At 33.6% G+C, this 27,710-nt stretch overlaps 4 protein-coding genes, 1 long non-coding RNA gene and 1 pseudogene across 5 annotated transcripts; all 6 read right to left on the bottom strand.

The window, feature by feature from the left end:
* LOC104709243 (F-box protein At2g21930-like) lies at positions 2,027 to 2,740 on the bottom strand. The gene has a single exon (XM_010425893.1). It carries the CDS (start codon positions 2,738 to 2,740, stop codon positions 2,027 to 2,029), a length of 714 nt encoding a protein of 237 aa, XP_010424195.1.
* LOC109132184 lies at positions 4,490 to 5,712 on the bottom strand (annotated as a pseudogene).
* Positions 8,624 to 10,010, bottom strand: LOC104793428 (F-box protein At2g21930-like). Its single transcript, XM_010519782.2, has 2 exons — positions 8,966 to 10,010; positions 8,624 to 8,870 (listed from the first exon to the last, which is right to left on the bottom strand). The coding sequence occupies exons 1-2, from the start codon at positions 9,930 to 9,932 to the stop codon at positions 8,683 to 8,685; spliced, it is 1,155 nt and encodes a 384-aa protein (XP_010518084.2). The 5' UTR covers positions 9,933 to 10,010; the 3' UTR covers positions 8,624 to 8,682.
* On the bottom strand, positions 14,547 to 15,350 carry LOC104793420. Its single transcript, XR_002037424.1, has 3 exons — positions 15,216 to 15,350; positions 14,952 to 15,123; positions 14,547 to 14,780 (listed from the first exon to the last, which is right to left on the bottom strand). It is a non-coding gene; the product is annotated as an uncharacterized LOC104793420 (long non-coding RNA).
* On the bottom strand, positions 21,996 to 23,475 carry LOC104793409 (F-box protein At2g21930-like). Its single transcript, XM_010519765.2, has 2 exons — positions 22,431 to 23,475; positions 21,996 to 22,335 (listed from the first exon to the last, which is right to left on the bottom strand). Exons 1-2 carry the CDS (start codon positions 23,395 to 23,397, stop codon positions 22,220 to 22,222), a joined length of 1,083 nt encoding a protein of 360 aa, XP_010518067.1. The 5' UTR covers positions 23,398 to 23,475; the 3' UTR covers positions 21,996 to 22,219.
* On the bottom strand, positions 24,776 to 26,142 carry LOC104793399 (PRKR-interacting protein 1-like). Its single transcript, XM_010519755.2, has 2 exons — positions 25,824 to 26,142; positions 24,776 to 25,268 (listed from the first exon to the last, which is right to left on the bottom strand). The coding sequence occupies exons 1-2, from the start codon at positions 26,073 to 26,075 to the stop codon at positions 24,930 to 24,932; spliced, it is 591 nt and encodes a 196-aa protein (XP_010518057.1). The 5' UTR covers positions 26,076 to 26,142; the 3' UTR covers positions 24,776 to 24,929.

The following is a 27,710-nucleotide window of genomic DNA, read 5'->3' as shown; positions in this document are numbered from 1 at the left end:
CATAATAATTGTAACTCTTGAAAGTAATTGTTGTTCCATTAAATGTTTGATAGTTTTATTTTTCTCCTATTTTTAGTCTTTTACAAATATTTATACAATTATTATATGTTATGATAGAAATATCTAATTTTATATTTATATAATCTCTATTCATATTTGACTTTGATTTTTTTTTTGGTTGTATTTTTTTTTTGGTTTATATATTAGTTTAAATTATTGTAAAATATTTTTTTAATAAAAAAAGTATTACAAAAATGTGTGAATTGGTTGGTGCATTAAATATATATATATATTTTTTTTTGATAATGTGGATTAATTTGTTAATTAAAATTGAAAATAAGATGTAATGTGGTGGAAAAAAGGGAGGAAAGAAAAGCCAACTTTATATAAATATATATATATATATATATTAAGTATCAAATACTGGGCACATATAATTAAGTGGGCCTCCAAATTTAGTTTTAGAGTTAATTAAATACCTGCAGTTATCTTATACTAAGCAAGCATGACATATGGGAATGTCCATGTGTAAGTACAGTCCGGCCCAATAAATATATGGACCCTAAGCTATAAAAAATTTTGGACCCTAATTTCCATGATAAAAAAAAAAAAAAATTGGGCCCTAAATATAAAGGAAAAAAACCAAAAAAATGAGTGGACCGGTGCACTGGCACACCCAACACACCCATAGAGCCGGGCCTGTGTAAGTATTGTGTCAATCTTGCCCTGTGAACAAAATCCTCATTTTTCTCTTTCTCTCGTTTTTTTTTGTGTGCGTATATTAAAGCTCTCTTCATATTTCGACCGACTAAACCTCTCTCTACTCTTCTCCTTGCCCGCCTCTCATCTCTCTAGAACCATGAACCACCACCGTAACCCTTCTCTTTTCTTTCTCTTTTTTTCGATCTTCTACTCCACCATAACGTTTTTGTCCCCTCATCTCTCTAGAACCACCACCGTAACCCTCCTCTTTTCAGTCTCTTTTTCAGATCTTCTCCTCCTCATCTTTAAGCTGGCTTTACGTTTTCGTCGTCTCTTCACAAAATCGAGTCATTCTAGTGAACCGATAGAACCAATTACCCCCATCTTGATTTCCAATAGCATCCCTAACAGATTCGGTATGAACCTACCCTCTCTTTAATATTCATCTCTTTACGAGTATTAAAGAGAAACCTCTTAGTTTTCTAAATGCATCTTTCCAAATTTCTCTATCAAATAAGACATTTAGATGAAAAAAGTAAACTACATGAGGCCTACAAATTAAATGAGATGAGGCAGCAATACACAAGTTCAATAGATAGAGGCACATACATGAACATTCGATAGATGCAACAACAATGTAGAGAGTATGAATACATAAACAAAGTTTTGCCAAAAAAAAAACAAAAACAAAAGATCATGAAATCTCCCAAGTAATTATTACAACTTAATTAAGAACAAACATTTCAATGGCGATAAGAGCGAGCAAACTTAGAGAAACATGGGATTATTAATCTGACTAGGGAAGATAGATTGTGTGAGATGCAATGTCTCCTTATCCAGTTCTGTGAATATTCCTTCTATGGCGAATCTTCTCACAGCATTTTTCTTTGTATCATAGTAGACAACATAAAATGGTTCTTCACTACGAAACATTAGGGGTGCTAAAAAGAATTCACCTGCATCATTGGGAAATTGGGGTCAAAGTTAAGCCTTGACATCTTTTGTAACCAAAACATAAATGTTTCAAGTGCCAAAAGAAAAAGAAGCTTACCTCCATCAGTAAAACAAAAGGCAGTAAAAACATCATAAGTATGGCCATGTAATGGAGCTGGAATGTACAAGTGTTTCGACCATTCATGTTTCACAGCATCCTCTTGAACCCACAAAATGATGGTAGAATCACCATGTATTATATTGCAAAAGAATGCAAGCCTTTCCTCGTAGGTTGTCAGAATTGGATGCATGACATTGTCTGGTAACTCTGGTAGGTTTATCATGAGATTGAATTTTTCGGACCTAACATCAAAACTCATAATCGCAGGAATCAAAGGACCAGGGGGAGAAGAATCCCATCAGTGAGATGATGATGAACTACATAATATAAAACACCATTGAGAGATAGATCAGGAGAATAAGTAGAACAACGATCTTGAGGAGGAAAATTTTCAATCTTCCTCCAAAAAGTATCCTTTCCCACATTCAAAATAAGTAGGCCTTCTACTTTTATCATACACAAGACTTTGTAATCACCATCGATGGGATCATAACCCAAGTAAATGTAATCCATCTCATAATAGATATTAGGCAAAGTAATGGATTTTGTAGTGCTAGGGTTATATATCTCCATCTTAGGAGGACCTCCATGGCAAAACAAACCATGAACAGAAGCAGAAGAAGTTGTGTGCAGTTGATATTGGCAACTCATATGGTAAGTTGCTGAAGAATATGATTCACCTTGATTTTGAGGTTGACTGGCTGAGAAGACGAATTGATTCTCCAAATGTTCCATCATCTCCATGAATGTGAAGATGAGGCTTTTGAGAGGACGAGTAGAAGACTTGATCAAGTGCGATTTCATGAACTCTCGGCTGCGAATCATGGATGCATACTGTGTCGATACGCAGCGAAACCTCGCTAGGGTTTCAACACTCGATGCTTTGAGTATCTCCTCGATGGCATCATCTGGAATCGGGTATGTGCTTCTCACATCACAAGAGATCTTCTTGTTCGCCTCTTGTTCTTGTTCTTGTCTTTCCATGGCGGTGATACCAACGAATGGTGTTGAGTGCTCTCGCTCCACAAATCTTATTTTCTAAATTAAGAGAACAAGGAAATAAAGTATGATATCTATTGGCTCGCGTTTTGCTTTCTTTTAAGTAAACCAGTAGGAAATTTGACACGCGGATAACTCAATTCGGATTATAGTAAGACGGTAAAAAAATATTTATAAAACTTGGATTTACAATTGAGAAAAATACCAAAATTTCTTATAAATAATGCAAGTGAGATTACTTTTACAGAATCCTTTTAAAAAATGTGAAACTTATTATTCAACAAAATTAAATATTTACATGGTAAGAAATATAAACTTGTATGGAAAGGAAGTCTAAATGTGTAATAAAATAAATAGAATCAAAATGTGTGACTAAGCATATACTTCACCATGTCAAGACCAATCCGAAGTGGGAGTTATGCCAAGGACATAAAATGGTGGTTCATGAAAAGTTGTTTCTGGTGCCAAAACAAACTCACCTGCATTTGTAAGACAATAAACTTGAAAATTCAATACATGATTCCCACACCGCAAAACGGAAACCTCCTTTCACCATTCCAAAACTAGATGATATCAATATTTTCCTTGTAGCTTGTGATCAGCTTTGTGTACCTTGAAGTTTTTGGTAGTTCCATCATCAAAAATTTTAGACCTAACATCAAAACTGACCATGACTGCTTGATTTGTGTCGAAAACAGTTTGATAGTGTAACACACCATTGATGCATATATCAAGATATTCACAACAGTGAGGAGGACAATCTTTAATGGTTCTCCTCTATTCCCATTTCCCATTGTCAAGCTCCTGAGCTAGATGATCCTTTCCTTTGGTCATACACAACTGTTTATAATCACCATCGATGGGATCATAACCTAAGTAATGTACGTATCTATCCTAAGAGAAACGATCATATAAGCAAAGGCACAAGTCATCGTCTAGTGATAGGATTATATATCAGGAGTTTATAAGGAGGTCCATAGCAAATCAAACCATGAACAGATGGAGCAAGGGTTGTGTATGGCTGACAATATTCATATGGATATAGTTGCTATTGAAGATGATGATGAGGATTCACCTCGATTTTGAGGCTTAATTGATGAGAAGAAGAAATGCTTCTTAAGCTTCTTAATTGCGAGCTCTCATATTTGATGATATGAGACTTTGCATACGAGTCGAGGGATACCATATAAAATTGTCTGATCCCTAATTTGAGGGAAGTTGAACAAGCTTAACTTCTTAGTCGTTCAGAAAAACATTGGAAAGAAATAAATACTAGTTTTGATGCTACTTTTTCTCAACGATTAATAAAAAGCTGTTGAATCGCCAAAAACAGAATTTATGCAAGTCATACTAGTTTAAAAAATAACTTTGCTACCAATTCAAACTTAGTTAGGTCACTCGAAATTGAGATAGTTTGCTATATTTATTGATCTGTTACATGTATAAAGGATCCTTATATCATTAAGCACAATACTCAAAAAATTACTTTTTAGTAACTTTCCATATCAACTTATAATTAGATAGATATGTATAAAAGGTATTTTATAGACGATGAAGAGCTTAATACCCAAATTCAAAACCGAAAGGCTATACATAATACATACATTACGACACTATGAATATAAAAAAAATGTCACCAAACAAAAGAAAGACAAAAGATCATCAAACCAAGTAAGTAGATGAAACACAACTATAGCTGAAGAACCAAGCGTTTCAGTGGAGGTGAGAGCGCTCTTAGAGAAACATGAGATTATAAACCTAACCATAGAAGACAAAGATTATGTTATAATATTGATCCTTATCCGAAAGTGGAACCTTAAGTTCGATTCCTTCTATGTAGACTCTTCTAATAGTGTGATGATAGTAGAGAACATAAAATGGTTTTGAACACACTTGGTCGGGTGCCCAAACAATTTCCATATCATCACTGGTACAAAAGAGATGGTGAAAAATGTGTTGTGATCTATTGTAGACAAAACATAAGACTTCTTGGACCATTCATGTCTCAAAACATCCTCTTGAACCCACAATTTAATTCTACACTCAGCAATTCCAGAGAACAAGACTGTAGGCTTTCCCTCCTAGCGGGTATGCTTGGGACGCACATAAGGGTCTGGTCCTTCAATAAGATGAAACTTTTCAGATCTAACATCAAAACTCATGACTGCATGATTCACGACTGTGTCGAGCAAAGCCACATAATACAAAAAACCGTAGATACATAAATCAGGAGTTTCATGAGTACAAAGACAGTGAGGAGGAAAATCTTAAATCAACCTCCAATAATTTCCCTTTCCCAAAGTCAAAACACGAAGCTCCTGAGCTAAATGGCGTCCCTTATTAACATGCATGCCTTTCATCATACATAATACTTTGTAATCACAAATGATAGGATCATAACCCAAGTGTTGGTACATACATACACTCTTAGGATCAATCTTGGGTAGAGTGATGAAATCGTCTAGTGCTAAGGTTAGATACCATTAACCTAGAAGTAGGTCCATGGCAAATCAAACCGTCAGAGGGAGCAATGGTTAAGTCCGGTAGAGCACTAAATTCATAAGGTAAGTTGGTACAGAAGATGATGATTCACCTTGATCTCGGAGATGAGGAAATGAGAAGAAAAAGTGATTCTCGGAACACTCCCCTTCAAACGTGAAGATGAGGCTTTGCAGGCGAGTCGAGGACTTGATAAGTACGATTTCATGAAGTCTCGATTGCGGATAATGGATGCATACTCTTTTGATACGCACATGAACCTAACTAGGGTTTTAACAGGCAACCCTCTGAGTATCTTCGGGATGAGATCAAACAGAATCTGAGCAGGTTCCTCTGCATGTGATCATATCATCAGAGATCTTCTTCTTCTTTGTTATATGTATTTCCATGGCGGTGATACGAACGAGAGAGATATCGATTTGACTTCCCACTCACAAAAGACTTAACCAAAAAGAGAAACAAATCAGAAAAAAATGTTTGTGGGAATATGAGTAGACGTGGTGCAGTTTTCAATCATAAGGGAAAAACCCTTTTGACGGGTGTCACAGAGTTAAAAGGTATACGTATAATCACTACCAAACACTAATAATAGTAAACAAAAAAATTGGAAATTTTATACCAAATAGATACTTAAAAAAACTATTTTTAGCTTTTTATACAAATATCAACAAAAGTTAAAATTCATTAAATTTGAGATTTTACGAAAAATTTACAATACTTCTCTTTTCGTAAATAAACCAAAATTCAACCAAAAATTAAAATCTACTACAAAAAATAATAAAAATCATAATTTATAATCTAAAAACCATTTAACAACCATTCATAACTTTTATTTCCTAGCATTGACTTTTTTACTTATATAGTTTAATAGAGTATTCCTTTTTTTCTTTTCTTCCTATAATGCTAAACTTTAACAATCAATATAACTATTATAAATGTTTCGAAAGAATAAGGAGAACTTGAAAAATGACAGAATGAAAAAAGAAGTATAGAAGTACAATGTAGCCCCCGCGTATCAAAACCAGGTCTTTATAAGGTCATCATACCAATGAATATCCTTGGCCTTTGGATGGAAATGAGTTTTTCACGAACTGTTTATCAATAATGCTCACGAGCCGTGACACCGACCTACAGACGGTTTCGTGCCGTCCAAATTTGGTAAATGGAACTTTAAAGTGTGAATCTGAGAAGAATAAGGATACTTATGTGTTTATACTTTTTAAGGATAGTGATGGTTCAAACTCTTTAATTATGGCTCTTATTAGATGAATATGCTAATAATAGTTTTTCATGTAGACAATACAAACGCTACGTACAGGATAAATAGGGATCATAGTCACCGGTCTTGGGTACTGTTTTCACAAGTTGTGCAAAATTCATAAGTCAAGTCAACCAAGAGAGAATAATTACACTTGTTACTAGAATGACTAGCATCAAGACTGGGGCGATATCGCAGAGGAAATATATCAAGAAAACTTAAATAAATTAATATATTATAAAATCATTTAAAAGTAATAAAATATTTTTAAAATATATACTAAGAATAAAATTAAAAATTATCTCAGAAGAAAAAAAATAATAAGTAGAGCTACTATATAAATATTAAGATATATAACTGTAAGTTAAAAAAATAATACAATCATCAAAACAAAAACTTATAATAAATAAATATTATGATAAAAAGACTCAATTCTAAGTTAAAAATTATGAAATGGAAAGCCATAATGAATCGAGGCAACCTTTTAGAGTTTTTTGTATGTATTAAGTATTATATATTTTAAGAAAAATTATGGTAAAGATTAACAAGCATCATAATATATATTGCTATTTAGATTACTAATAAACAAATATTATTATAAAATGATCCTAAGTGAAAATATCAAACAAAATATTATAATAAATAAACGCAAATTTCTGATAAAATAATTTTAAAAAGAAGTGAAATTTCATCTTGAGTGAAAATTTATCAACCAATAATTATAATAAAAATACAAAATTCCAAAGATAAAAGATTAAATACTAGATGTTTGTGTGAATAAAACCCTCATTTGTCCCTTTATCTCGGTTTTTCTTTTTGGAGATAAGTCGTGAAATTTGCATAAAACGATAAATTTGTGTGGCCCATTAACCATTTACTGTGAACATAGAATACAACTCATTAACAATTTGCTTAAACATAAGATAAAAGGGAAAAATACAGAGAATTTACATGTGCAATATAACTTTTTTAGAGGTGGAAGTCTACTTTTATTATATAAGATATTAAGTGTGCACGTATAAATACGGCTCCAAATCTAGTTTTAGAGTTAATTACCTTTAATTATCTTATATTTAAGCAAGCATGGCATATGACTGGCTTATGAATGTGCATGTGTAAGTACTATGTCAATCTTGCCCTGTGAACAAAATCTTCATTTGTCTCTTTCTCTCGTTTTTATTTGTATTAGAATAACACCCTCATTTGTCACGTATAAAGCTCTCCTCATTTTTCGACAGACTAAACCTCTCTCTACCCTTCTCCTTGCCCGCCCCTCATCTCTCTAGAACCATGAACCACTACCGTAACCCTTCTCTTTTCATTCTCTTTTTTTCGATCTTCTCCTCCACCATAACGTTTTTGTCTCTTCACCAAATCAAGTCATTCTAGTTTCAAAAAACATCATGTGTGTCTTGTGAACCCATAGAACCAAATTAGACCACACCATTCTGGAACTTCCAATAAATAGCATCCCTAAATGATAATTTTACCGAGTCTGATCTGCCCTTTCCACTTTAAATGTTTATATGCATTGCATGATAGGTTATTGGATGAACGAAAACTCTCCCTACCTTCTCCATACTCCTTCATCTCTCTAGAACCACCACCGTAACCGTCCTCTTTTCAGTCTCTTTTTTCAGATCTTCTTCCCCTCATCTTAAAGCCGGCTTTACGTGTTCGTCGTCATTCTAGTGAACCCATAGAACCAAACATTCCCATCTCGTATTCCAATAGAATCCCTAATAAATGATCTTTTACCAAGTCCGATCTGCCCTTTAAATTTTATTACAAAATCTAACAGACTCGGTATGAATTTACCCTCTCTTTAATATTCATCTCTCTACGAACAAAGGGAAGCTAAATGCATCTTTCCAAATTTTTCTATCAAATAAGACATTTAGATGAAAAAGAAAACTACATGAGGCCTACAAATTAAATGAGATGAGGCAGAAATACACAAGTTCAATACATAGAGGCACCCCATGAACATTCAAAAGATGCAACAGTAATTAAGAAAAACCAGAGATAATGCCGAGAGTATGAATACATAAAAAAAGTTTTGCCAAAAACAAAAAAAAAACAAAAAAAACAAAAGATCTTGAAATCTCCCAAATAATTATTTCAACTTAATTAAGAACAAACATTTCAATGGAGATAAGAGCGAGAAAACTTAGAGAAACATGGGATTATCAATCTGACCAGGGAAGATAGATTGTGTCATATAAAATGTCTCCTCATCCAGTTCTGTGAATATTCCTTCTATGAAGACTCTTTTCACAGCATTTTTCTTGATATCATAATAGACAACAAAAAATGGTTCTTCACTATGAAACAGTCGGGGTGCCAAAACAAATTCACCTGCATCATTGGGAGAATGGGGTCGAAGTTAAGCCATGACATCTTTTGTAACCAAAACATAAACGTTTCAAGTGCCTAAGAAAAAAGAAGCTTACCTCCATCAGTAAAACAAAAGGCAAGAAAATCATCATAAGTATGGCCATCTAATGGAGGTGGAACATACAAGTGTTTCGACCATTCATGTTTCACAGCATCCTCTAGAACCCACAAAATGAAGTTAGAATCACCATGTCTAATATTGCAAAAGAATGCAAGCCTTCCTTCGTAGGTTGTGAGAATTGGATGCATGAGATTGTCTGGTAACTCTGGTAGGTTTATGAGATCAAATTTTTCGGACCTAACATCAAAACTCATAATCGCAGGAATCAAATGATCAGGGCGGAGAAGAATTCCATCAGGGAGATCATGATAAACTCCATAATACAAAACACCATTGAGAGATAGATCAGGAGAATAAGGAGAACAACGAAAGTGAGGAGGAAAATCTTGAATCTTCCTCCAAAAAGCATCCTTTCCCACAGTCAAAACACGTAAGTCTTGTGCTTTTACCAGACACAACACTTTGTAATCACCATTGATGGGATCATAACCCAGGTAAATGTAATCCGCGGAACTATTAGGCAAAGAAATGGATTTTCTAGTGCTAGGGTTATATATCTCCATCTCACCATGGCAAAACAAACCATGAACATAAGCAGAAGAAGTTGTGTGCAGTTGATTTAGGCAACTCATATGGTAAGTTGCTAAAGAAGATGATTCACCTTGATTTTGAGGTTGATTGGCTGAGAAGACGAATTGATTCCCCAAACCGTACATCTCCATGAATGTGAAGATGAGGCTTCTGAGAGGACGAGTACAAGACTTGATCAAGTGTGATTTTATGAACTCTCGGCTGCGAATCATGGATGCATACTGCGTCGATACGCAGCGAAACCTCGCTAGGGTTTCAACACTCGATGCTTTGAGTATCTCCTCGATGGCGTCATCTGGAATCGGGTTTGTGCTTGTCACATCAATACAGATCTTCTTGTTTGCCTCTTGTTCTTGTTCTTGTCTTTCCATGGCGGTGACACCAATGAACGGTGTTGAGTGGTCTCGCTCCACAAATCTTATCTTCTAAACCAAGAGAAGAAGGAAATGAAGTATAATATCTAGCAAATTTGAGACCATTCAACTTTATATTAATAAATAATCAATTCCGTGACACTATCTATAAAATGCAACTGAGATTATTTTTACATAATCCTTTTTAAAAATGTGAAACTTATTATTCAACAAAAATAAATATTTACATGGTAAGAAATATAAACTTGTATGGAAAGGAAGTCTAAATATGTAATAAAATCAATAGAATCAAAATGTGTTGACTAAGCATATACTTCACCATGTCAAGACCAATCCGAAGTGGGATTTATGCCAAGGACATAAAATGGTGGTTCATGAAGAGTTGTTTCTAGTGCCAAAACAAACACACCTGCATTTTTAAGACAATAGACTTGAAAATTCAATACATGATTCCCACACCGCAAAACGGAAACATCCTTTCACCATTCCACAACTAGATGATATCAATCTTTTCCTTGTAGCTTGTGATCAGATTTGTGTACCTTGAAGTTTTTGGTAGTTCCATCATCAAACTTTTGAGACCTAACATCAAAAAAGATCATGACTGCTTGATTTGTATCCAAACTAGCTTGATAGTGTAATACACCATTGATGCATATATCAAGAGATTCATAAGAGTGAGGAGGATAATCTTTAGTGGTTCTCCTCTACCTATTCCCATTTCCCAATGTCAAGCTCCTAAGCTAGACGATCCTTACCTTTAGTCATACACACAGTTTATAATCTTCATCGATGGAATCATAACCTAAGTAATGTACGTATCTATCCTAAGAGAAATGATCATATAAGCAAATGCAAAAATCATCCTTTAGTGATAGTGTTATATATCAGGAGTTTAGAAGAAGGTCCATAGCAAATCAAACCATGAACAGATGGAGCAAGGGTTGTGTAAGAGTGAAAATGATAATTCATATGGTTAGTTGCTATGGAAGATGAGGATGAGGATTCACTTCGATTTTGAGGCTTACTCGATGAGAAGAAGAAATACTTCTTAAGCTTTTTAATTGCTAGCTCTCATATTAGATGATATGAGACATTGCATATGAGTCGAGGGTTTGGTCATGTACGATTTCATGAAGTATTAGTTGCAAATGAAGGATGCACATTTCCTAGATAGGGTTTTAACATGTAATCCTTGAGATATTTCTATAACGTGATCAAGCAGAATCTGTTTTAAATTTTCTCCAAGTGTTCTTCGATCATATATAGGAGATAAATTTTTCCTTGTTTGACACCAAATTAAAGTGATCTCCCACGTTACATGTTTGAGATACCATATAAAATTCTCTGATCCCTAATCTCAGGGAAGTTGAACAAGCTTAACTTCTTAGTCGTTCAGAAAAAACAATTGGAAAGAAATAAATACTAGTTTTGATACTACTTTTTTCTCAACGGTTATTAAAAATCTGTTGAATCGCCAAAAACAGAATTTATGCAAGTCATACTAGTTTAAAAGATAATTTTGCTACCAATTCAAACTTAGTTAGCTCATTCGGAATTGAGATGGTTTGCTATATTTATTGATCTGTTACACGTATAAGGATCCTTAGATCATTAGGCACAATACTCGAAAAATTACTATTAGTAACTTATAATTAGATATGCATAAAAGGTATTTAATAGACGATGAAGAGCTTAATATCCAAGTTTAAAACAGAAAGACTACATACTACATACATGACGACACTATCAACATAAACAAAATGTCACCAAAAAACAGAAAGACAAAAGATCATCAAACCAAGTAAGTAGATGAAACACAACTATAGCTGAAGAACAAAGCATTCCAGTGGAGGTGAGAGCGCTCTTAGAGAAACATGAGATTATTAAACTAACCAAAGAAGACAGAGATTATGTTATGATATGGATCCTTATCCGAAAGTGGAACTTCAAGTTCTCTGATTCCTTCTATATAGACTGTTCTAATAGTATATTTCTTTGGATGATAGTAGAGAACATAAAATGGTTTTGAACAATCTCCCATGCATCATTGGTACAAAATAGATGGTGAAAAAGTAAGTGTTACGATCTATTGTAGACAAAACATAAGACTTCTTGGACCATTCGTGTCTCACAGGATCCTTTAGAACCCAAAATTTAATTCTAAAATCAGCAATTCCAGAGAACAAGACTGCAGACTTTCCCTCGTAGCTAGTCTGTTTGGTAGCACATAAGAGCCAGGTCCTTCTATAAGATGAAATTTTTCAGATCTAACATCAAAAATCATGACTACATGATTCACGGGTGTGTCGAACAAAGCCACATAATAGAAAACATCGTTGATACATAAATCAAGAGTTTCATGAGTAATGAAATGACCCGACCCATTTTTTAAAAAAATGCAATATTAAAGTAGTGATTGCATACTCACTAACATGCTAACCCCAATCATAACAAAACAGCAGAAATAATCATTAATAAACCAATAACAGTCAGCAATTATCGAATAACCAATCAACCAATAATAAATTCCATAAAAACTAACCAATATATCATTCCAACATAAACAACATTTTAAGGACTTAACTGTAGCAACCTCACAGAAGTCAGACTGCAACCAATCGAGCCTCTAGAAAATCTTCCTCTTCATCGCCTTAATTCCACGATCACACTTTGCCTTTACCTTCACCACAACACATATGAGATGCGTGAGTATTATCATAAATACTTTGTGAGATAATCCTCCCATCTATTGGGCTACACACACAAGCGAAAAGACAAGCACACGCAATACACAAAGAAAAACAAGCAAACCAGACACACACGTCGACTCTGCACACTCGCGTCGACCAACAGATACCTTGCGTCGACTGATGCAATGTTGTTGCATCAACCGATGCACTCCTTGCATCGACCGATGCAACGTCTCTTGTCTCGACCGATCCAATGTCCATCGTCTCCATCAAATCCCTAATTGCATCGACCGATACACTCCTTGCATCGATCAATGCATTCGTGCGACACATCGCGGAACACGATCTCCTCTGTCTCCTCTCGGCTTTGTGATGCCGAAAACAATCTTCAAAGGCCACAAAACTCACAACCAACACTCATATACGACCACATAAGCATTCAACACTCAAAAATCACATGAAACACTTATCAATTCGCTTAGTCAGCCATGGTCACACATTCAATTTTGACAATAAAGAAAATTGGATCTAAACTCATGAAAATGTCTTCTCAAGCTCCTACCATGATCCTAGCCTCAGATCTCCACTCCACAGGCAATATCTCAGAAAAATCATACTCGGCCAAGGAGTTTGAGATATCTCTTTTATACTCGACTCCAAGGGTTTCCCAAACCCACAACACGACCAAACGAGCGTTTCACTTAAGTCGTCCCGAAAAACCAACATTGCATCCACTGATGCATCACCTGCATCAATCGATGCACATTCCAAACTGAGATTTTGGTTCGCGGTTGTTACAAGTAAATAGGCAGTAAGGAGGAAAATCTCCAGTCGTCATCCAAAATTTTTCCTTTCCCAAAGTGAAAACACGAAACTACTGAGCTAAATAGCGTCCATTATTAACATGCATGCCTTTCATCATACACAATACTTTGTAATCACCACTATTATGATCATAACCCTATTGGCGGTACATAGATACACTCTTGGTTTCAATCTTGGGAAGAGTAATGGATAGCGCTAGGGTTAGATACCATTAACCTAGAAGGAGGTCCATGGAAAATCAAACCATGAACAGAGGGAGCAATGATTAATTACGTTAGAGCACAACATTCATAAGGTAAGTTGGTACAGAAGATGATGATTCACCCTTATCTCAAAGATGAGGCAATGAGAAGAAAAAGTGATTCTCGGAACGCTCTCCTTCAAACGTGAAGATGAGGCTTTTCGGACGAGTCGAGGACTTGATCAAGTAAGATCTCATGAAGTATTGGTTGCGAATAATGGATGCATACTCTTTTGATATGCACATGAACCAGCTAGGGTTTTAACAGGAAACCCTCTGAGTATCTTCGGTATGAGCTTAAACTGAATCTGTGCAGATGTTCATTTGCATGTGATCAGATCATCGGAGATATTTTTCTTCTTTGTTATATGTACTAGGTTGTTTAGCCGCGATACTCCCGGCATGTTGCGTTTTGACTTTTTTTTGTTATATTTGATATAATTTAAGTTATAGTGATAAGTTCATATCAATGATTTAACTTTTAGATGACTTTAGTACTAATGAAATAGTGAGGTTTCTGGATCTCAAAATTCCAAGATTTTAGATCACTAATTATCTAAATTTTTTTATTAAATTCATTTTTCTGACAAAAAAAAAAGAATCCTAACCACACTATTTTATTAGTACTAAAGTCATCTAAAAGTAATTGTAATATTTTATTAAAATATATGTTGCATTACAAAAAAAAAACAAAATTAATTAGTATGTTTGTATTACACTTAGAGTTTTAAATTTGAAATATTTCAAGACATAAAAAGAGTAAAATTCATGAATGTAATATTGTCAAATACACTTACTCTTACCATAGCAATTGAACCATTAACAAACATAATTTTATATGCAAATGCCATAGATGATAGATGGATTATAAATTTTTCTTTACTACCGAATGTCCTACAACAAATAACATCTTGTATTATTAGATTACCATTATTTATACTATTACATATGTAAACGGATATTAATTCCATTATTGGCTCATCTGAACTAATCATTTAGATGATATTTATCTGTTAAACTATGATGCAACTTTTCATCTCCCCACTGCTGAATCTTCTTGACCCCAAATTTGACAACCATCCCCTTCTTCAAAAGTCAAAACATACGTCATATAACATATTAAAAACCTCATTAACATACTGGAAAATGTGAGCAAGAGTAAGGTAAGAATATTGAGATCTTAGGAAAACAAATTTCCACATGTTATTTTCAAATTTATAATTTGAGAAAAATATTGAAAGCTAAATGATGATTTACCTCAAAGCTCTGCCACATATCTCTTTATCTATATGAAACGATCTCTTGAGAACCTCTCTTATACGGTCGAGTTCACACTGCATAAGTAAGCAAAAAGCCTCGTCCAATAATCAAAAACTTGAGAAGCAAACCCCTCTTTGTGAGGAGCAGCAAGTGTCTTAAAGAACTTGCTCTGCAAGCAAGCAAAGAACAGAATAACAATCAAAATTAAAAGTCTCAGAATTTGAAGAGCATATAGATCTAGGATTAAGTGTTGTTATAAACCTGAAGTGGGTTGTAACTTGTAAGGAGAGGAAGCATCATATCCACATACATCCCATTTTCCTGTTGTGTTACCCAAATCTTCTAAAACAAAGTAAACACTTTTGTCTCCATAGCCACAACAACACCAGCTCTACAAAAAACCCNACATGTAATCCTTGAGATATTTCTATAACGTGATCAAGCAGAATCTGTTTTAAATTTTCTCCAAGTGTTCTTCGATCATATATAGGAGATAAATTTTTCCTTGTTTGACACCAAATTAAAGTGATCTCCCACGTTACATGTTTGAGATACCATATAAAATTCTCTGATCCCTAATCTCAGGGAAGTTGAACAAGCTTAACTTCTTAGTCGTTCAGAAAAAACAATTGGAAAGAAATAAATACTAGTTTTGATACTACTTTTTTCTCAACGGTTATTAAAAATCTGTTGAATCGCCAAAAACAGAATTTATGCAAGTCATACTAGTTTAAAAGATAATTTTGCTACCAATTCAAACTTAGTTAGCTCATTCGGAATTGAGATGGTTTGCTATATTTATTGATCTGTTACACGTATAAGGATCCTTAGATCATTAGGCACAATACTCGAAAAATTACTATTAGTAACTTATAATTAGATATGCATAAAAGGTATTTAATAGACGATGAAGAGCTTAATATCCAAGTTTAAAACAGAAAGACTACATACTACATACATGACGACACTATCAACATAAACAAAATGTCACCAAAAAACAGAAAGACAAAAGATCATCAAACCAAGTAAGTAGATGAAACACAACTATAGCTGAAGAACAAAGCATTCCAGTGGAGGTGAGAGCGCTCTTAGAGAAACATGAGATTATTAAACTAACCAAAGAAGACAGAGATTATGTTATGATATGGATCCTTATCCGAAAGTGGAACTTCAAGTTCTCTGATTCCTTCTATATAGACTGTTCTAATAGTATATTTCTTTGGATGATAGTAGAGAACATAAAATGGTTTTGAACAATCTCCCATGCATCATTGGTACAAAATAGATGGTGAAAAAGTAAGTGTTACGATCTATTGTAGACAAAACATAAGACTTCTTGGACCATTCGTGTCTCACAGGATCCTTTAGAACCCAAAATTTAATTCTAAAATCAGCAATTCCAGAGAACAAGACTGCAGACTTTCCCTCGTAGCTAGTCTGTTTGGTAGCACATAAGAGCCAGGTCCTTCTATAAGATGAAATTTTTCAGATCTAACATCAAAAATCATGACTACATGATTCACGGGTGTGTCGAACAAAGCCACATAATAGAAAACATCGTTGATACATAAATCAAGAGTTTCATGAGTAATGAAATGACCCGACCCATTTTTTAAAAAAATGCAATATTAAAGTAGTGATTGCATACTCACTAACATGCTAACCCCAATCATAACAAAACAGCAGAAATAATCATTAATAAACCAATAACAGTCAGCAATTATCGAATAACCAATCAACCAATAATAAATTCCATAAAAACTAACCAATATATCATTCCAACATAAACAACATTTTAAGGACTTAACTGTAGCAACCTCACAGAAGTCAGACTGCAACCAATCGAGCCTCTAGAAAATCTTCCTCTTCATCGCCTTAATTCCACGATCACACTTTGCCTTTACCTTCACCACAACACATATGAGATGCGTGAGTATTATCATAAATACTTTGTGAGATAATCCTCCCATCTATTGGGCTACACACACAAGCGAAAAGACAAGCACACGCAATACACAAAGAAAAACAAGCAAACCAGACACACACGTCGACTCTGCACACTCGCGTCGACCAACAGATACCTTGCGTCGACTGATGCAATGTTGTTGCATCAACCGATGCACTCCTTGCATCGACCGATGCAACGTCTCTTGTCTCGACCGATCCAATGTCCATCGTCTCCATCAAATCCCTAATTGCATCGACCGATACACTCCTTGCATCGATCAATGCATTCGTGCGACACATCGCGGAACACGATCTCCTCTGTCTCCTCTCGGCTTTGTGATGCCGAAAACAATCTTCAAAGGCCACAAAACTCACAACCAACACTCATATACGACCACATAAGCATTCAACACTCAAAAATCACATGAAACACTTATCAATTCGCTTAGTCAGCCATGGTCACACATTCAATTTTGACAATAAAGAAAATTGGATCTAAACTCATGAAAATGTCTTCTCAAGCTCCTACCATGATCCTAGCCTCAGATCTCCACTCCACAGGCAATATCTCAGAAAAATCATACTCGGCCAAGGAGTTTGAGATATCTCTTTTATACTCGACTCCAAGGGTTTCCCAAACCCACAACACGACCAAACGAGCGTTTCACTTAAGTCGTCCCGAAAAACCAACATTGCATCCACTGATGCATCACCTGCATCAATCGATGCACATTCCAAACTGAGATTTTGGTTCGCGGTTGTTACAAGTAAATAGGCAGTAAGGAGGAAAATCTCCAGTCGTCATCCAAAATTTTTCCTTTCCCAAAGTGAAAACACGAAACTACTGAGCTAAATAGCGTCCATTATTAACATGCATGCCTTTCATCATACACAATACTTTGTAATCACCACTATTATGATCATAACCCTATTGGCGGTACATAGATACACTCTTGGTTTCAATCTTGGGAAGAGTAATGGATAGCGCTAGGGTTAGATACCATTAACCTAGAAGGAGGTCCATGGAAAATCAAACCATGAACAGAGGGAGCAATGATTAATTACGTTAGAGCACAACATTCATAAGGTAAGTTGGTACAGAAGATGATGATTCACCCTTATCTCAAAGATGAGGCAATGAGAAGAAAAAGTGATTCTCGGAACGCTCTCCTTCAAACGTGAAGATGAGGCTTTTCGGACGAGTCGAGGACTTGATCAAGTAAGATCTCATGAAGTATTGGTTGCGAATAATGGATGCATACTCTTTTGATATGCACATGAACCAGCTAGGGTTTTAACAGGAAACCCTCTGAGTATCTTCGGTATGAGCTTAAACTGAATCTGTGCAGATGTTCATTTGCATGTGATCAGATCATCGGAGATATTTTTCTTCTTTGTTATATGTACTAGGTTGTTTAGCCGCGATACTCCCGGCATGTTGCGTTTTGACTTTTTTTTGTTATATTTGATATAATTTAAGTTATAGTGATAAGTTCATATCAATGATTTAACTTTTAGATGACTTTAGTACTAATGAAATAGTGAGGTTTCTGGATCTCAAAATTCCAAGATTTTAGATCACTAATTATCTAAATTTTTTTATTAAATTCATTTTTCTGACAAAAAAAAAAGAATCCTAACCACACTATTTTATTAGTACTAAAGTCATCTAAAAGTAATTGTAATATTTTATTAAAATATATGTTGCATTACAAAAAAAAAACAAAATTAATTAGTATGTTTGTATTACACTTAGAGTTTTAAATTTGAAATATTTCAAGACATAAAAAGAGTAAAATTCATGAATGTAATATTGTCAAATACACTTACTCTTACCATAGCAATTGAACCATTAACAAACATAATTTTATATGCAAATGCCATAGATGATAGATGGATTATAAATTTTTCTTTACTACCGAATGTCCTACAACAAATAACATCTTGTATTATTAGATTACCATTATTTATACTATTACATATGTAAACGGATATTAATTCCATTATTGGCTCATCTGAACTAATCATTTAGATGATATTTATCTGTTAAACTATGATGCAACTTTTCATCTCCCCACTGCTGAATCTTCTTGACCCCAAATTTGACAACCATCCCCTTCTTCAAAAGTCAAAACATACGTCATATAACATATTAAAAACCTCATTAACATACTGGAAAATGTGAGCAAGAGTAAGGTAAGAATATTGAGATCTTAGGAAAACAAATTTCCACATGTTATTTTCAAATTTATAATTTGAGAAAAATATTGAAAGCTAAATGATGATTTACCTCAAAGCTCTGCCACATATCTCTTTATCTATATGAAACGATCTCTTGAGGACCTCTCTTATACGGTCGAGTTCACAATGCATAAGTAAGCAAAAAGCCTCGTCCAATAATCAAAAACTTGAGAAGCAAACCCCTCTTTGTGAGGAGCAGCAAGTGTCTTAAAAGAACTTGCTCTGCAAGCAAGCAAAGAACAGAATAACAATCAAAATTAAAAGTCTCAGAATTTGAAGAGCATATAGATCTAGGATTAAGTGTTGTTATAAACCTGAAGTGGGTTGTAACTTGTAAGGAGAGGAAGCATCATATCCACATACATCCCATTTTCCTGTTGTGTTACCCAAATCTTCTAAAACAAAGTAAACACTCTTGTCTCCATAGCCACAACAACACCAGCTCTACAAAAAACCCAAACCTTTTAATACCTATTTTCATCAATCTCAATCGAAGATTCCAAATTTAAAAGCTTTAGATTTTACCTGTGGATTTGGGTCTGAAGCTTTGACAAGAAGGGTCAATGAAGAGCTTAGCTCCGGCGAAAGAGCTGCCCCCAATCCTTTCAAGGCAGCAGAAGGTTGAACGGCAGGTGTTTGTTGCAAAAGACGCCATGTTTCTCTACTTGTTGTTATGAGTGGACTATGTATTTTGTTTAGTTGGAAAATCTGACTTAGCTCATTTGATGGTTTCTTCGTTTAGAGGTGGAAACATTTCGTTTACTTTGGTTAAGCAAACGAAATGTGGTGATGTCTTAATGTTTACTTACTATTTATAATTAAATAATGTAAAGCATTCGGAATTAATGCATGAGTAATGAGAAAAATTACAAACGGATAGAGACGTTCATAATTGTTAATGGATTGGTCTTTAAGGTTAGTGCATCCCACTTAAAAGAAAACAATAACTTAAATTAGGAGTAATTATGAAATTAATGTCTCCTTCTCTTACGACTTAATTACAAAAAAATAAAATTTCAGTTACACAAATTAGTAAATTACTACTAATAAGAAAATTAATTTGGACATTTATTACTATAAAAATTAGACAAAAATATAAAAATAAACAAAAAACCAAATGAACCAATAAAGAGAGAACAAAAGCTTATTTTTATGTATATGATTTCCATGGCGGTGATAAGAACGAGAGAGAGGTCGATTTGACTTCCACTCACAAAAGACTTAACCAAAAAGAGAAAGAAATCAGAAAAAAAAAAGTTTGGGGAAATATGAGTAGACGTGGTGCCGTTTTCAATCATAAGGGAAAAACTCTTTTGTCGGGTGTCGGAGAGTTAAAAGGTACACGTTTAATCACTACTTAACACTAAAATTTGGAAATTTTTATACTAAGTAGATTCTTAAAAAACTATTTTTAGCTTTTTAATACAAATATCAACAAAAGTTAGAATTCATTTAATTTGATATTTTACGAAAATTTTACAATACTTCTCTTTTTGTAAATAGACAAAAATTCAACCAAAAATTAAAATCTATTATAAAATAATAATAATAATCAGAATTTATAATCTAAAAACAATTTAACTCAACCATTCATAACTTTTATTTCCTTGCATTGACTTTTTTATTTATATAGTTTAATATAGTATTCTTTTTTTCTTTTCTTAGTGTAATGCTAAACTTTAACAATCCATATAGCTATTATAAAATGTTTCGAAAGAATGAGGAAAATTTGAAAAATGAAGAGAATGAAGAAAGAAGTATAGAAGTACAACGTAGCCCCCGCGTATCAAAACCAGGTCTTTAGAAGGTTATCATACCAATGAATCTCCTTGGCCTTTGGATGGAAATGAGTTTGTTAAGAACTGTTTATCAATAATGCTCACGAGCGACCTACGGGTCTTGGGTACTGTTTTCAAAAATTCTGCAAAATTCATAAGTCAAGTCAACCAACCGAGGATTGAGACTCCGGAAATATCGCCGAGGAAGTATTTCAAGAATAATTAAATTAAATTTTGTAATAGAATTATAATATATTATAAAATCATTTGAAAATAATAAAATAGTTTTTAACTATATATTAAAAAAACTCTTATTTTTCTTATCCTAATAATTGTAATTCTCGAAAGTAATTGTTGTTTCATATTTTACTTTGATATTGTTTTCTTTTTGTTTATATTTTAGTTTAAATTATTGTAATTATTTTTTAGTAATAATAAAATATTACAAAAATAAGTAAATTAATCGTTGCATTAACTTTAGATTTTAATATTTTAATTATGTGAATTAATTTGTTAAAATTGAAAATAAAAAGTAATTGGGTAGAAGAAAGGAAAGAGAGAAAAACCGACTTTAAATAAATATATATATATATATATATATATATATTAAGTAGCAAATACTCCCCACATATAAGTGCGGCTCCAAATCTAGTTTAGATTTAATTGGATACCTTTAATTATCTAATATTTAAGCAAGCATGACATATGGCTATGAATGTGCATCTGGTAAAGACTGTTTCAATTTTGCCCTGTGAATAAAACCCTCATTTGTCGCTTTATCTCTCCTCATATTTTGACCGACTAAACCTCTCTCACCCTTCTCCTTGCCTCCTTATCTCTCTTTAATATTCATGCTATGAATGTGCATGTGGTATGAACCTACCCTCTCTTTAATATTCATCTCTCTACGAACAAAGGGAAGCTAAATACATCTTTCCAAATTTTTCTATCAAATAAGACATTTAGATGAAAAAAGAAAACTACATGAGGCCTACAAATTAAATGAGATGAGGCAGCAATACACAAGTTCAATACATAGAGGCACCCCATGAACATTCAAAAGATGCAACACTAATTAAGCAAAACCAGAGACAATGTCGAGAGTATGAATACATAAACAAAGTTTTGCCAAAAAAAAAAGAAAAAAAAAAGATCATGAAATCTCCCAAGTAATTATTATAACTTAATTAAGAACAAACATTTCAATGGAGATAAGAGCGAAAAAACTTAAAGAAACATGGGATTATCAATCTGACCAGGGAAGATAGATTGTGTCATATAAAATGGCTCCTCATCCAGTTATGTGAATATTCCTTCTATGAAGACTCTTTTCACAGCATTTTTCTTGATATCATAATAGACAACAAAAAATGGTTCTTCAATATGAAACAGTCGGGGTGCCAAAACAAATTCCCCTGCATCATTGGGAGAATGGGGTCGAAGTTAAGCCATGACATCTTTTGTAACCAAAACATAAACGTTTCAAATGCCAAAGAAAAAAGAAGCTTACCTCCATCAGTAAAACAAAAGGCAAGAAAATCATCATAAGTATGGCCATCTAATGGAGGTGGAACGTACAAGTGTTTCGACCATTCATGTTTCACAGCATCCTCTAGAACCCACAAAATGAAGTTAGAATCACCATGTCTTAAATTGCAAAAGAATGTAAGCCTTCCCTCGTAGGTTGTGAGAATTGGATGCATGAGATTGTCTGGTAACTCTGGTAGGTTTATGAGATCAAATTTTTCGGACCTAACATCAAAACTCATAATCACAGGAATCAAATGATCAGGGTGGAGAAGAATTCCATCATGGAGATCATGATAAACTCCATAATACAAAACACCATTGAGAGATAGATCAGGAGAATAAGGAGAACAACGAAAGTGAGGAGAAAAATCTTGAATCTTCCTCCAAAAAGTATCCTTTACCACAGTCAAAATATGTAAGTCTTGTGCTTTTACCAGACACAACACTTTGTAATCACCATTGATGGGATCATAACCCAAGTAAATGTAATCTGCGGAATTATTAGGCAAAGTAATGGATTTTGTAGTGCTAGGGTTATATATCTCCATCTTACCATGGCAAAACAAACCATGAACAGAAGCAGAAGAAGTTGTGTGCAGTTGATTTAGGCAACTCATATGGTAAGTTGCTGAAGAAGATGATTCACCTTGATTTTGAGGTTGACTGGCTGAGAAGACGAATTGATTCCCCAAACCGTACATCTCCATGAATGTGAAGATGAGGCTTCTGAGAGGACGAGTACAAGACTTGATCAAGTGCGATTTTATGAACTCTCGACTGCGAATCATGGATGCATATTGCGTCGATACGCAGCGAAACCTCGCTAGGGTTTCAACACTCGATGCTTTGAGTATCTCCTCGATGGAGTCATCTGGAATCGGGTTTGTGCTTGTCACATCAGTACAGATCTTCTTGTTTGCCTCTTGTTCTTGTTCTTGTCTTTCCATGGCGGTGATACCAATGAACCGTGTTGAGTGGTCTCGCTCCACAAATCTTATCTTCTAAACCAAGAGAAGAAGGAAATGAAGTATAATATCTAGCAAATTTGAGACCATTCAACTTTATATTAATAAATAATCAATTCCATGACACTATCTATAAAATGCAACTGAGATTATTTTTACATAATCCTTTTTAAAAATGTGAAACTTATTATTCAACAAAAATAAATATTTACATGGTAAGAAATATAAACTTGTATGGAAAGGAAGTCTAAATATGTAATAAAATCAATAGAATCAAAATGTGTTGACTAAGCATATACTTCACCATGTAAAAAAGACACAATTCCAAGTTAAAAATTATTAAATGGAAAGTCATAATGAATCGAGACAACCTTTTAGAGTTTTTTTGTATGTGTTAAGTATTAGATATTTTAAGAAAAATTTTGGTAAAGAGTAACAAGCATCATAATATATAGTGATATTTATATTACTAATAAACAAATATTATGACGAAATGATCCTAAATGAAAATATCAAACAAAATATTATAAAAAAATAAACACAAATTTCTGATAACATAATTTAAAAAAAGAAGTGAAATTTCATCTTGATTGAAAATTTATCAGCCAATAATTATAATAAAAATACAAACTGCTAAAAATAAAAGATTAAATAGTTAAATCTTAAAAACACATATTTTAAAACAGATTTAAAATAAATAAGCGCAACTATAAGTTACATAATTATAGTTGATTGAATTTATATATTACCAAAATCATTTCTAAAATCTTTAAGTTAAATTATAAAATAATATTGGATATTGGAAATTAAAATTCATATTATATAGAATCAGCATGAAACGAGATTTATGTCAGCGAACAATGTTTTGTTAGTTATCTAAGAAAAAACAATATATATATATATATATATATATACATTTATATACATAAACATTTAGATAAACATAATTATTAGAACGAAAAGTTATGAATAAGATATGATGAGAAGACACAACTCTGTCATAAATAGAAGCAACCATATGATTTTCTTTATGGTAAAAAACACAACTCTAAAATGAATAGACGCAATCGTATGACTTTTTTAATATTAAATAAATACAAATATTTAACAAAAATGCACGACAAAAAATCTGAACTGTATTTGACATTTATTCAAATTGTTATTATATACAGGTTTTATACATACGTATACAATTTAAAAAAAAATAATTTGGAATTAAATCTTATGTTTGGTTCAATTTGAAAAATTTTGGTCCACTTTCAGAATTTCATGATTTTAGTTTTTTAAAATAATAAAACCAAACAACTTATAAATTTCTCTACTAAATCCTGATTTGGGTTTGGTTTCGTTGCAATTTAGCTGCAGGGATAGCCGGTAATATTACACTGATTAAACAAACCTGCTCCGTTTGTTTTTCCCCATAATACATTGTTGAAAACAAAAGGAAAGAGAGAAACTCATCTTGCAAAGAGAGTTTTGGATTCATGTAACATGTTTTACAATTAAAAAAGCTATTAACGGTTCTCTTGGAACTTGATATTAAACATCGGACGTAAAGGTTCTACCACAGATTCTTCTTCTTCTTCTTCTTCATCGCCACCGTTGTCAGATGATAATTCCTCTTCTCTAGGTTGCCTTTCTTGTTCCTCAGCTGCAGTGTTTGGTTTTATCTTCTTCTCCTGCTTTTTCTGCTTCTTCTTTTGGCGTTTCAAACGCTTCTTTGATGTTTTTTCTTCTGCAGCTTTCAGTTTCTCTTCTCTTCTTATAGTAAACTCAGCCATTTTTAACCGCTTGCTGTAGTCAATATCCATCCTTGTTAGTCGGTCTTGTTCTCTTCGCCTCATTTGCCGGTACTGTAAAAAGAGAGTGATTCATCCGTTATCACACAAGTCAAGATATCTAGTAAATATGCAAAGGATGTACACAACCAAGCCATAACCAATAGACTTAAAACATAATAATGCGCACTAATCAATTACTTAACCAAATGAGCTTTCAGCAAAGACTCTTGAGTTCAAGCTCTATCAAACTTTTAAAACAAGGCATAAAGACATTGTGAAAAAAACAAAGTCAGAAACACACATCTCGACTAAGAAATTTCAGATTCCTGTTATGTACAACAAGGACTTCTCTTGATTAATCAACGGTAGCTTCAAAACCACACCTAACCATGCTGAGAACAAAAGACCAGGCACTGAATCCAGCCATTTCGAGTTACGAAAGAACAGGATTCGTATTTTTGAATTAACGTTTACAGTTTTCGATCCTAGAAGTTGAAATCTATCCCAGCCGATTCAAGTAATTACATTCCTTCCGAGTTAATCTACAAGCTAGTTTAGCTACTCTCACATGAGCATCCCCCATATAATACTCAAAAGTCCATATTCACACGGCTAAGATTAAATTACCTGATGAAAATCGCCGGAACCAGAACCAGCGGAACTTCCAGAAGTATTGCTAACGCGAACAGGAACGTTCTCGAGGATTCGTCTGAGCTTTACTTCTAGATCTTCTTCGTCCTCAAGCATCACCGGCGGTTTATACTCAACGATAGATGAAGATCCTCCGTGCTCAGCCTTCTTCGCTTCCATCAATGCTGACGCCGTCGTGGCAGCAACCACCAATCGTGTGTCGCCTTGCTTTGGCTTCCCGGACGACATCGTCAAAACCCTAATTCCGTCACAATTTGGGGATTTTTTTTGTTTGTTTGTTTGTTTGCGATTTCACGTGGGGGGGACGATAGATAGTTTTTGCTTTTAAGGTCTATAAGAGTATACCAGAAGGGCTTTTTGGGCTTGGGCTGGACTTTATCTTCTTTTTTTGGGTTGGTGTATTGGACTTAGCTCCCCCTCCATGGTTTTTTTTTTTTTGTCAAGATATTGGGAAAAAAACATGTATAATTTTTTTTTGGAAAAATAAGTGAATTTTATTTATCAATAAAGAAGAAAAAGAAAATGTAATATTTTTCCCAAGATAAGTCTTCTTCAGAATTTGCTATTTTGAATTAATCTTATAAAGCTCAACCAAAAGGTCTAATTTTTGTCATAAAAGAAAGGATTTTGTGCAAAATACCATTTTTTTGCAGCTTCAACTTCTATTTCTAAAAAAATGCAGATTAATCATATGTATTCAAAAATAGTATGCGATATAACTCTTATATGTATCTTCTAAACGTGTTTCTACGCTCACATACATTAGATTTTTAAAAACTTCAAATGTAGATTTGATATATTATTTATCAATATTTTCAATATTTGACGATGATGACATGGGATTATATTACGTATTAATTTTTATTTTCTATAATTGTTTTGTATATTTCTAAAAGACAAAATTGCAAAAAAAATGGTGAATTAAAAGGTTTTTTGCACAAAACCCTTAGGATTAGGAACTTCTCTTACGTCGGTGGTACCTTGGCTAATGGCTACTAAAATAAGAACTCTCATCGCAGCAAAGGATTGAGGGGTGAAAGAACATTCTACTAAAAGAAAACCTTCATGGGAAAATATGCTCTAACCCAATAGATTTGAACCTCTTTAACTTTTTAAGAGAAGACATGAAGTTTTAATTTTGCCTAAGTTGTAAAACATAAGAGTTGTTTTAAATAAGGAGTGGGGAAGATCCTCTTAACTACCCCTTACACTCAACAAACTAGACGAGAAATTAAACAACATCACCACAAAACAAACAAGATAAAGAGGCATCAAATCGATGGAATAACCTAGGGTTAAACCCTAAGAAGAGATCCCGATGAGTCCATGAACCTTCAACACTTGAGACAAAAAAAAAAAAAAAAAAAAAANCAACAATACCAATAACATAAACCAAGTCATAGAACAATAAATCAGCAACTTAAATAACCGTTTTAGACCATTACATTCAATTTTAACAACCTAACAGCAGCATAGATTAACAACCAAGTCTTTAGAACATTTTCCTCTTCATCGCCTCCGAAAATTCGTTGAATGGTCACTTTAAGTTGTGATGTCGAGAAACCATTTGAACCTCCGGTTATCAACTAACAAAGAACCGTTGCATCTGTAGAACATATGTAAAGAGTATAAATGTAACCCCCAGTTGATGTAAATATTACCCGAAAGAATAGAGCTGTCCTAAGCGTTCATAAAGTCTATAAGATACACAAAACATGATACAAAGAATACTCTACACATGACCTAGTTAACCAAACATCCATGAAAATGTTGTTTTGGGTTTTTAGCATTAAAGAAAAACGATATGTTAAATATTTTAGATGAGGTCAATTGTAATTAAGACAAGCATCGTTTTTGTTGAAT

Source organism: Camelina sativa, chromosome 1 (assembly GCF_000633955.1).
Source record: "Camelina sativa cultivar DH55 chromosome 1, Cs, whole genome shotgun sequence".
Lineage (NCBI taxonomy): Eukaryota > Viridiplantae > Streptophyta > Magnoliopsida > Brassicales > Brassicaceae > Camelina > Camelina sativa.
This window is presented reverse-complemented; position numbering and strand designations above follow the sequence as displayed.

What these genes read in the sequence shown, in the direction of transcription:
- LOC104709243 (XM_010425893.1), bottom strand. Translation starts at nt 2,740, where the DNA reads ATGGAAAGACAAGAACAAGAACAAGAGGCGAACAAGAAGATCTCTTGT.
- LOC104793428 (XM_010519782.2), bottom strand. Translation starts at nt 9,932, where the DNA reads ATGGAAAGACAAGAACAAGAACAAGAGGCAAACAAGAAGATCTGTATT. An exon ending in CTTTTGTTTTACTGATGGAG is followed by an intron (nt 8,871 to 8,965) that starts GTAAGCTTCTTT and finishes CCAATGATGCAG; the next exon opens with GTGAATTTGTTTTGGCACCC.
- LOC104793409 (XM_010519765.2), bottom strand. Translation starts at nt 23,397, where the DNA reads ATGGAAAGACAAGAACAAGAACAAGAGGCAAACAAGAAGATCTGTACT. An exon ending in CTTTTGTTTTACTGATGGAG is followed by an intron (nt 22,336 to 22,430) that starts GTAAGCTTCTTT and finishes CCAATGATGCAG; the next exon opens with GGGAATTTGTTTTGGCACCC.
- LOC104793399 (XM_010519755.2), bottom strand. Translation starts at nt 26,075, where the DNA reads ATGTCGTCCGGGAAGCCAAAGCAAGGCGACACACGATTGGTGGTTGCT. An exon ending in GTTCCGGCGATTTTCATCAG is followed by an intron (nt 25,269 to 25,823) that starts GTAATTTAATCT and finishes CTCTTTTTACAG; the next exon opens with TACCGGCAAATGAGGCGAAG.